The following is a 12101-nucleotide window of genomic DNA, read 5'->3' as shown; positions in this document are numbered from 1 at the left end:
GAAGTTTTATTACATAGGCTACTTTGTACAGTGCAGCTGGCCGGGTGGACAGATTTGACTCGGTGGTGTCTCTAATATGGTGGCCCCTCTTCTACACCCACATCTATTAACTGATTTCTACCAACTTTCTAAATTCTTTAACACTTTTATCGCATGAACTTATTCAAAATCTTCACTCGTGCTTTACTAAACCAAATAACTTAGAAATACCTCATAATTCATATTTTATATAGTGTGTTTAGTCTACTGGAATAAAACAAAAGAATTACCAAGAAATTGCTGTTATATAAGGGTTATTTATGAAAGAAATATTTTTTATTTTATCTGTATCGATTTGATGAAAGTAGGCTGTATTTAATTATGGGGAATCTGGCTGACATACGTTTGATAGCTTTTATTAAATTTAGCTAAAGTACTCAATTTGATCAATATTAATATTTAATTACTTGATAAGTGAAGAGAAAAGGACAAAAATATTTTAAGTGGCTTGTGTGATTGCTAAATATTTTTTTAAAGAAAAAATGTTTTTTTTGAAAATGAAGCCAAACTTTTTTTAATTTTAAATCTGCTTTAGTTGAAAAAAAGATAAAATCTATCATTAAATATTATTTACTGGAGGATTTTCCTTTGTCTTGTGCGCATGTTTAGCAGCTTTGACCAAAAAGTCCAGAGGGTAGACTATTCATGCACCCGGGATCATTTTGGAAACCCGGAATGTTTCCAGATGCCCGGAAACTATGAAACCAATGCACAATCTTTGGAATTTTTTTTGTTTTCTTTGATTAAGTTTTGCAATTGGAGAGTCCGGTCTTCTTTCTCGCACCAGGTCCAAATTTCTCTCTCAACAGCCTTATGAATGTCTGTATCAAAGTTTTTTAGCCATAGAACTATTGTAACCTAAAAGTAAAATTTAAATTCATTGTTTTAACTCCTTCAACCATGAAATTATTTCTATATTGTATTAACATCTTAAAGAAAGCACAATCTTTTGGAAGATATTCAGGTAATACAAAATTTTGCTTGCATTAACCATTTTTTACTTTTGTTCTAATCTAAATGATAGTGGCCCACAGTTGCACAATGACCAACCTTCTGTCCAATCATTTAACGCATAAACAATCGAAAGTAGCAAAAAATCACATACAACAACGCAATGACATCTTACCATCTAATCATAAGATGGTTATTCCTAATACATGCGTACCACTTCTGTATTAGGCTTGGTCGATTAGACAAGATCTCTCCCGGTATCATTAAATTGCATAACCTTGTGTTAAATCACCAAACTGATGATTATAGTTCAAACTAAGAAAAGCGCTGTTCATAAAACGTATACAACACTGTATACGAACATATCTATGTCGGCTATGCAAATGCTAAACGTTTAGTTGAAAACCATGCAACATTAACGATTATAATTACCAATCCTTGTAGAGTAGCTCACACCAATTTAAAAAAAAAACGTCTACAATAAATATTTAAAGATATTTTGCTTGCAATAAGCTACGTAGACAATTGAGTAATACTAAGCAAATAACATATATTGCTCCAAACAGTTAAACTACTATTTGTTTTGCATTATGCAGGACTTATTTTGACAAGTTTACGGGGTTTCGTCGTAGCAACAGTTTGATATGTAGAAACTTTGCTGAATAATGCAACAACCAACGTATCTTGCAGCGAGTCGGATGCACAGCTGCGAGACGTGAAGTTTGAAAGGTCGCCGGTTCATCACCACTTAATGCAAATGTGTCTTTGGCAGAATAGTTGATCGCATGACAGAAGGCGAACAAAATTGGCTTCCTTGCCTTCATGTTCACGAAATCTACAACCAACGGACGTAAGAACGTCTGGATGCGATACAAAAAAGTAGTCTAGGATTGTTAAAATGTAACCACTCGTTAAACACGGTAGTACACCTTGCGTCATATGCAATTAACCAACACGACTTGTTGGTATCAGCGAAACTTGATGTACGGAATGCGCTTAATAACAAGAAGTACAAGCAAGAAAAACATGATAAAACAGTAAAACACATTCGGTTTAAATTCATATCAAGCAAGCTGATACGGCTAAACTAACAAATTTTTTTTCGGCTTACGTGTGTGGTGTGACTATACCTGTAATATGATATGACGTAGGTCTTAACGTCATTTACTGATGTCTGTTAAGTTCAAACGGAAGCCTGAAATCTGGAAGGAGGGAATTTGAAAACAGACAAAATTAGCTTAAGAAAAAATATTGATTCCAAGATAAATGACGTCATAATTTGAACACACGTCCCGATAAACGGACATGTTTTGAGGTGCGGCAAGAAAAAACATATTGAGACAGGCAAAATGGTGATAAAAACATGCTAAAAGAATTTTACTGACGTTGTTCAAACATCTTCAAAGGGGTCTAAAAAAGATCATGTGAAACAGGACACATGATAAACACACTGAAAGCATTAAGTAACAGCCTGCAGCAATTTAGTTTTCCTGAGGCGTATTTGTGCAAACAAAATTGATATTTTTCTCGTTGGGGATCGTTTTTTCTATTGTAGTTTTCAGTTCTTCTAGTTCTTCTTCCTCATCTTCATCCACTGACACCACATCTAATTTTTCTTTCTTGTTCATGCTGTCTTCTACGTTCTCCAAGTCTCTCTGTTGCTCTTCCTCACCTGAATTTGAATCATCATTGGAATCGGGGTCTTCTTTAACTGAAAAAATATCACACGCAAAAATAAATGCCAAGCTTAAGTTTTCTGCATAATTTTCTCATTATTAAGCATAGCTCAATTTTGAAATTTAATAGGCTACAATTGATTGATTGATTGATTGATTGATTGATTCTTTATCCTCGGACTGGGAAAGCTTCTTGCAGAGCTCAATCCTGGCAGTTTCGCATACTTGTAGAGGCTTTGAATCACTGGCGCAGGCCCGGTCACCGAGATTGACAGAGTGAAGTTTCCGATTGTTGAAGGCTTGTTGTCGGGAATTATTCCATCCATTAGATGCCGCTGAATGGAGAGCAGCCCTTAACGTGCGTTGCTCAAGCGCACACCCCGAGAGTCGAACCAGCGCCGCTATTGATCTTGAAGCTTCTTCGTTCCAGAAGTGACGCGCTGACCAATTGAGCTATCGGGGCGGAAAAGTAGGCTATATTTTTGGAAAGTAGGCTATATTTTTTAAAACAAAGATACACAATGGATATAAAGTCACACTTTATCCAAGTGTATAGACCTATACTACTAATAAATCCGCTTTTCATCATATAATAATAACTTCTCAGATATTTTGGCATTTAGACAAGTGAAAATCTCTTTCATTTAATACCATTATGAAGCCCAATGTTTATTTGAGTTACCTTATTTGTATTTATTAATTCGAAAGAGCGAAGCCGTTTTCAACTACCAAACTTTGCGCGAAATGGTAGCGGTTACCAATTCCTGACATAAAACGCTTACAGCTTTCACAATTTGCAAATTAGCTTTTGTCACATTTTCTTGAGAGAAATTAATTAGTTAATACCGAGTTTGTTATATTTTAAACACCATCAATGCGAGGAGTCTTATGGGTTCAAAACTATTTCATTGGTAAATGAGTAACATGGCTACAACGTCTTTGGGTCGATTAATACTTGCCATTTCTGCACAAAATTGTTTGCTATGGCGATTAAGCAACATGAAAATGTTTAAAATCAAATTCAAAGGATGAAGCAAAATTCAAGCAATGTTGTTTATGTTACCACAAAACTTACAGTCTAACATTTCAATATGATTGACAGCTTCAAAACAGAAACAACAAAAAGCACAAAATAATTAAAATATATTCAACTGCAACCTACACGAGCTGTATCAAACCATAGGCAACCTTAGACTCAAGTCGTGCTAGCACCCAAAAATAGAATGATTGTGTTTGTTGAACATTTCATACAGCATACGTGTATATCTTTTTCGCTAGAGTTCGCTTCGATAACCAAACAAATAAAAATAAGAAAATTCGACTGCGGGATCACTGGCCTTTTATTCTTTTTATTCTGATTAACAGAAAACATTTCTCAATTGTGAAGGTGTATAGGAGATTGCAAAACAAATAATATGTTGTGCAATATTTAGGCCTACTGAACTTCTATTAGCACTAACGAATTCCTAAGTTTGAGCTTTTCTTCTTTTCATTTACGCTTCACAATCCAGGTTAATTACAATAGCCTACTGGTCATTAACGTAAGCACATATAATGTCGTACACGTAACATGAGCATAGAGATTGAAGTTGTAGTTTTTTATACATACTTTACTCGTAATTATAACCTAAAATGTAAGTTGACAACATGCAGGATATTTGTTCGAAGGGGCAACCTGCATTATTGCTGCGAACATCGCAAGCAATTGATGAAGTAACATAATTATACATTATAGACTATTTAATGTGCAAATGCCAGCATTTGATGAATTCAAAATAGCAGTATCAACATTATACATTATGCAAGAAACTTGTCATTTTACAATACAGTGCATCTAGTCCGAATTGCCAAAGTACGTGTCTGAGTCCATTGTTTGTCAGTGAAATGAAACACTTTTATTTGAAAAAAAATTAAAAATACCTTGCCCTTTGATGAGGTCACTGGTAAGGCTCAGAACTGCAGCCATGAAGGCAAGTCCAAACAATATCCAGAAATAAACTGCGATTCGGTATATGCTCACGTAAGTAAGATCAGGGTTTGTACCTAATATAGAAATAATATTGTTAAACATAAAAAAAACATAGGTAGACTCACATAAATAGCTCAATGGTAAACTTTATAAAAAGCTTGTGGAAGAGGCATTAGTCTTTCAATAGTAAAGACATTTCAAGCAAATAAACAAGATACTTGAGGTCCAAAAAAAACGAAATGGTAGACAAAAGAATTGGGGGCTTGCCTCTCAGACAATTTTGGCATTTATTACCTTGTATTGGTCTTTTTACGTGTTTTGTGCTCCAGTATTACGTCTTTTCGCTTAAGAAGCACACTTATACTTAATTAAATTCATCCCATTAAAAAAATTAGATTTCTATAAAAGTTAGAGTTTTAAGGTTTGATAAGTTTTATATTATCGTATTTTTTTATGGCCACAAAGAAATATTCATAACCTATTTTTTGACGGAGTTTTGTATAGTCTTGTATTGTGTCACATAATCGTTAAAAACAAATCGAAAATCCTTCGGGAGTGTCCAGCATCTAAACGTACAATAGGTATGAAAGGGACGTCTCGACTCATATTTTTATTAAAACTAGAATTGGTTAATTAAGTCGTTGAGTAAGCAATGTGCTTTACTTCAGAATATTGCAATTATCTTCTTAGTTTTTAGAGGGCACAAAAATTCCTACCCGTTGTATCTGCTTTCTGAAAACACACGTTTTCTGTGCTCCTTATTGGGTTAAAAAATCTGCTGGAGCGAGCGAAGCGAGCCGGAAAACTTTATAAACGAAGAAAAACTGCATGTTGCTTTTTCCCTTGGGCGAAAGGGGCGCCTCACCCAGTGTTCCCCTTGGATCCGCTACTAAAATAGCCTACACGTAACTGCTGCCACCTTCAAAAAATTAATCAAACAGTTAAATTGTCAGAAAAGGTATTTGCTTTGCTAAAAAGTTGATCACTGGCATTGTAGAAGTTAGGGTCAACCTGTGCTTTTGAACTTGCAGTAAGTAGGCTATCCGAATGCAAATTAATATCTTTCAGCAATTAAAGACAAACTTGAAAGTAAAGTAGCCTACCTAAATCAAAAATAAGAATTTTGACGTGCGTAAAGAAGGACGCCAACTTGCAATAGCCTACTTACATATCTGCACACAGGTATAGTGGACTATACAAAACGACATTTTATTCTTACACTTAGGCAATCACATACCTACAACAAAATCTCCAAATCCAATTGTTGTCAAGGTAACAAAGGAATAGTAAACTGCTTCAAAGTACGTCCATTCTTCAACATTTGTAAATATTATGGAGGGAATAAGTAGGCAAAACACACAAAGGGTAGCCACCGTTGCAAACAACACAACGCATTTCCGTAGTATAGTTTTCCGGCCCTGTAGAGCAATAAGTTGCAAAAATCAAACTTTAATCGCAACTGAAAGTTTTTAGACTTTAGTGGTTAGAAAAGCCAGCTGTGTTTCTGCATAACAAATCTACATGTTTGCCAACAAAGTCATTGATGATAATTTGGGCCTTGTACTAATGAGAACCTTTGGCCCCAAATCAAGACCCTTCGTAGAAAAAGGCATCATACAACTTATATATCCAATGAGTAGGCTACGCTGTAGTTTCTTCAAGTTCTCGATCCCCTTGAAAGGGTTACGGGCCCTTAAAATCATCCGGAGCGGGAACCAAATGTATCTTCAGACCCTCCTGTCAACGCAAGCTACTGTCTGCGACTAGAAGATAGTTTTACTTACATCTGTGTCAAGTGTTTTTTTTATTTTTTATTTTTTTGTGCATTTGAAGTGCATTTGAGTTAATTTTCCCAAATATTATAGAAGAATTAAATTATTGGTTTTGTTTAAGGCAGGAATCATGGACCAGGTTTGCGGAATGTTTTTAGAGATCCATAAGTGCATTGAGTTTATGAAAAGAGCATTTCAATTGATATAATTAGAAATCATTTTCAAAATTTTTATTCAGAATCACTTTTGAAGGTTTACGAAGTTTGATAAAAATTCTTTTGAAATCGGTCCCTCACCACAAACAGGTTGAAAACTATTGCTTTCAAAGTTTGTTATACCTAAACAAACCACATGGAAGACATACTGTATATCTTGACATAGATTGAGTTTTGCTTTCAGCAGCATGATCGTTGCTTACTTCACAATGTAGATACAAACGAGCTGTTTTAGCCTGATGCTGCGAGTGCGCGGTGATAGTAGCGGTTTGCAGTAGCTTTCGGAACACAGTTCCCGAGTCATGTGCTATGACAACGTATTTTTAATATCACACTAAGGTATGTCAGATGTTGTTTGTAGCATATAGCAAAGAGTAGCCTACATCACATTAATTAAATGTTTTACCTTTCTGTGCATTCGACTATCCAACGATTTAAACACAGAGGCAAACTTTGCACCAATTTCACTGAACATGATCCCAAACAAAGGGAGCCCAACGATTGCGTAGAAAATGCAGAAAATTCTCCCTCCACTAGTATTTGGAGATATGTTTCCGTAACCTACAGCACCAAAATAACGTAATAGAATCGATAGAGCAGAGTAAATCATTGTTAAAATACAATAGTTCCAACAAAGTCGATGTTTTTTATTATTCACAAACTCCACTTGTTACATTACCCAGCTGAAAAAACTAGTATTTTTTACATTGGTTCAACAGCTACAGACGTTGAACTAATGTAAAAAAGACCGGTTTTGTAAGCTGGAAACCTACTCAATACAGTGTACCAACCGAGCAGTGATTGCTGAAGTTACAGTCAAAACGAAGAATAGGATATTTTTATCCTTTCAACACTACCATTCACTACTGCCCGTCTTTCTGAAGGTAACTTTTAATTTCACTAGTTTTGTCATTTTCAAATCTTATGTATTATTATAATCCCTATTCTAAGCTGAACCTACGGCTTCATTAGAATTATCCACTTCTTTTCAGAGTGTAATCAAATCAAAATTGAGGAACTGAGTTGAAAAACTACTGAAGTCCAAAATACGACGTTTGAGATAAAGCAAGTTAAAGTTCTTTCAACTTTTTTTTAGTTCTTTATTTCTATGCAAACACCAGCGTGTGTTATATTGACCATTGACCATCATACAACATTTGCAGCGATAACTTAAGTTCCACAAAACGTAACTCAAGTAGTTCTACAACCCAAGTCTTCACTTTTACTTTGCTCTAAGTTTGAAACAACAACAAAACACGAAAAATATAGTTTCGGGAGAGAGTTTGCTTTTTTATACCAAAAACAGGCAAGACACAACAATAACACAGGGTTGAGCATTACAACAGTATATTACATATTTACAAATAGTTCAACATTCAAACGTTTTCGGCTTAACTTAAGCCCTCATCAGGAATCTGCAAATATTTATAAACTACAATAAATTTCACTTCTTGACAGTAACTACCGTAACTAACTAACTAAACAACTAACTAAAAGCATCACAAATACGAAAAAACTCAGAATGCAGTAAAGGTTGTAACATACAGGCCTCGAAACAACTTTTTTTTTCCGGTGGCCAAACGTGTCCGACTGAAGCAAGCTGTTCGGCGGCCAATCACAAGCACATGGCGGCCATCGGAACTTCGACACGCATCAACGTACAGTCTTCAAAATTAGCACATTTTTACTTTGGCAGAAATGTTGCCAAGGCCAAACGACAAAAGTTGAAATTGCCTCGGCAATTGCTGTAAACGTTTATTACGAAACAATTGTACTAAAACATGTAAAACGAGAAGCAAAAAATATACTAGAGTAGTCCATCACTACCGCACTGTTTGATTTGTTGTGATGTAATAATACCAAAAGTAGCAATAAAGCGAGCAACAAGATACGCACGTCACGCGTAATTCACCTTAAATAAATCACGGGAAGAAAAGTAAGTTAATTTTAGGTTGATTCAACGTTCGAGTCAGCACAAATCAATTTAATTTTTCGGCGTGTTATATTGCGTAACAACAATGCCCAATAAGATATTTACGTTCGTTTTACATTAATTTGACATCTAACAACATTGAATGATCCATTCACGCATTGCCGACGCTAATTTTGAAGACTGAATATATCGCATCAATAAAGTATATTGTGATGTCAGTTGCATCCTGCTTATGTCAGACATCACCGACTCACCGTCCTGCTGGGTCAATCAATAATAACAATTCAAGCATAGACAGTGTGTATTGTGATTTATTGGATGCTTTGGTTGCTTTTTAATCCTTTGTGATTATAAGTGGCAAAGTACTTTATTCACAAGGCCGTTTGCGTAATTTTTTTTCGGAACTTCATAGCGGACAAATGCGGCCGACGGAAGGGCGAGACCCGTCGGACAAAATGTTGGTTTTTATAGGTTAATCGCGGCCATGGCCGCGATGGCCGCCTTCAGTTTCGAGGCCTGACATATGTAGCCTACTGCGTGATCTTGTCGTTGGTCTGCTGTAGTCTATTGTTTAAATGTAACCCACGCAAACTGCAACGCCACATTGCGAAAAGTCAATATTTCCACCCCACAACAATATACCCTACCGATAGTAGTAATGACAGTTCCAGCAAAAAAGAAAGCGTTTTGATAGTTCCAGTTGTGGGCACAACTTGGCTGAGAAAGTGAGTTGAATTGAACTCCATTTTGAGTGGCTTTTAATATCAACTGAAAAACAAACAAGTGTTAGATAGAAGATACTGTAGTTGAAAGATTATTGTACCGTGCCGTACTAAAACTTTTATTGAACTACAAATAAAATAACTAAACAAACTCCGATTGAAAGCTCTTGATATCAGGCTAACAACAATTTTTTATGGATCCACGCCTTTTACGATTCCGCCTCACTATTTTTTTCATATTTCATCAACCCGATTTTGAAAAGCGTATAGCTGTGTACTTTATAGGCTATACCTACATTTAACATTAACAGTGCAGCAGTGGCGTATCCTGGTTGGTTGAGCAAGGGAAGCAATATAACTCGTGGGGGGTTAGAGCGTGCCGAAGGCACGTGTATTCTAGGGGGTCCGGGGGCATGACCCCCCGAAAATTTTTTGCAAAATTACACTCAAATAATCGATTATAATGCTTTCTAGAAACACTTTTAGGGTAATATTTGTATGAAATTTATTAACAGATAAACAGCTATTAACTTATTAAAGGTAGCTCTTACACACAAACGGGCAAAATATGCTGCTAAAATTAGAGAACACCAAAAACTCAGCTACAGCTACCTACTGCTGAAGTAGCTTAAGCCAGAATTCATTTCAGTCAAGTCAATTCTAGCCTAGACCTCACATATCATGTCTTATGCCAAAGTCTACACAGCCAAGATAACAGTGTAAAGCCAACATTTGGCTCAAACTTTGCTTACTAGGCCGATATTATAACCATAACAGCGCCTTAGATTTTCTCATTACCTAGCGTCCTAGCCCACTGACACAATATCCAACAAATCAGAATTGCCAGACTATGAAAAGGTCTTAAAGCCAAAATAATACAAAAAAGGCCAAAACAAGGAAAATATTAGACAAAAAGGCCAAATGGATATAGGCCTATTTACCTGATTCTATTAAAAATTATAAAATGTAGGCTACATATATTTTATGACTTGTAGCGGATTTTAATAAACTGTAGCAAAAATAATTCTGAAAGTAGCCCAAAAAATAGCAAATATAAAAAGACTGTAGCGGATGAGTTTTAATCGGCCACATTACGAGTATAAACAAGTATAGAACATGTATTGAACAATGGTGAATATGGTTTTATCTGGTAAGGTTACGATATTTGAGAAATATTGATTATGCATTTTGAAGAGTTAATTTAAAAAAAAGCCTAATTCGAGGAATTCGTCCAATCTGGCAACTCTGGAAGCAATTTAAATATTGCTTCCATCGATTTGTTAAAAGAAACATAAATCTCGCAAACTTTGCGCTGCTTTTTTTCCTTTCTCTCTCGCTTGTTTCTCCTTGTAGCAAAAACGAGAGCAAGGGAAGCGATACAATCTTTGCATCCGTAACAAGACGGACTATATAGTCCGTCTTGATCCGTAAGCTTCCAACTATTTTAAAATTAAAACCGAGCTGAAATCATACGGGGACGTGAGTTAGAAACTGTTCTAATTCGTATTTAGGTAAAGAAATTACGAAATCGTTTTACTTAAAAATATCATCTTCTCTTTTTTCAATTTTGGCAGGGGAAGCAATGCTTCCCTTGCTTCCATTGAGGATACGCCCCTGCAGTGCAGTGACACTTTTTCTTAATCAAATTTCTAAAGCAATTTTGTGGCACTCAGATACACCAAACTGTTTCGAAATGTTGTGTTAGTAGTTTTGTATGACATTATTTCACACTTGAAGCTCGTTGTCTTTTAGCCAGTTTAAAAATATTTTCTCATTGGTAAACTGTGTTGAAACCACCGGTTAGTGCAGTCCATGGACAGTCTAAAACCAAATGATTAACAGTTTTCCTGCTTTTTTCGTAATGTGGACAAATTAATGTGTTTTGATAGTCTTATCATTAAAGAGTGGTAGAAGTTCGGACGTGGAGGAATGGAATACTATTATTGCCGATCCGTCCCTTTCTGTTGCATGTCGAAAAACCTGGGAGAGTAATGTTGTTTAACGCTTATAAACCAGAAGAGTTTGCAAAAAAAATTTTGTTTCGTTTCAAATTTATAACAAGACAAAGTTGGTTTCTTTTCATAGGGAAATGAAACTAAGATGAGCGACTTTGAGCAAACAAAACCTTCCAAGTTTTAAAATGCTTTCGCCTCTAACAGTTCTACAGTACAGCCTAGCCTAGAAGGTTTACAGAGAAATATCACATCTGTTGAACCTGAACAAACTCTTTTGTTGATCCAATCGCATTCTCGGTATCGTTTCCATTTAGCCTTGATGTTGTTAAGTTGTATTTTTTTAACTCTTCAAGACTTTCTTGACACATTCTCTCCTCGTGAGTATACTCGAGTGCATAGAACACAGCAGCACCACCCAACAAGTATATTCCATAAATAAAGATCAAGAGGATAATGATGGTCCAACGCATTGCTAATATTATTTCAAAAACTAGAAACAGTTGCCTACAATCTTGATCTTGAGAAACAAGGGAAAAAAATCTAATAACGAATAGCATTGACAGGAGGTCGGCCCCGTTAGCTCAGTGGTTAAGCGCCCGACTCAAGATCAAGCGACGCTGGTTCGGCTCTCTGGGTCTGTGGTTGAACAACGCATTTCAGGACTGCTCTTCATTTAGCGACACCAAGTGGATGAAATACTTTCACTGCAAGAACACTTCAACAATCGGAAAACTTCACTCTGTCAATCTCGGTAACTGGGTCTACGTTAAAAGCCTCTATAAGTATGCAAAACTACCAGGAATAGCCTATCAAAAGCTTTGTCTGTGCGAGATAAAGACTCCAAACCAACCAGGTCTAGAGGCACTTTT

General features: G+C 35.9%; 1 protein-coding gene across 1 annotated transcript; it reads right to left on the bottom strand.

Moving 5' to 3' along the window:
• Window positions 1-967: 967 nt before the first annotated feature.
• Window positions 968-11735, bottom strand: LOC145767192 (potassium channel, subfamily K, member 16-like). Its single transcript, XM_082578968.1, has 6 exons — window positions 11493-11735; window positions 9203-9323; window positions 7029-7183; window positions 5873-6053; window positions 4587-4709; window positions 968-2701 (listed from the first exon to the last, which is right to left on the bottom strand). Exons 1-6 carry the CDS (start codon window positions 11700-11702, stop codon window positions 2472-2474), a joined length of 1020 nt encoding a protein of 339 aa, XP_082435094.1. The 5' UTR covers window positions 11703-11735; the 3' UTR covers window positions 968-2471.
• Between the last annotated feature and the right edge of the window lie 366 nt (window positions 11736-12101).

The sequence above is a fragment of the Aplidium turbinatum genome, chromosome 3, assembly GCF_918807975.1.
Source record: "Aplidium turbinatum chromosome 3, kaAplTurb1.1, whole genome shotgun sequence".
Taxonomy (NCBI): Eukaryota; Metazoa; Chordata; class Ascidiacea; order Aplousobranchia; family Polyclinidae; genus Aplidium; species Aplidium turbinatum.
This window is presented reverse-complemented; position numbering and strand designations above follow the sequence as displayed.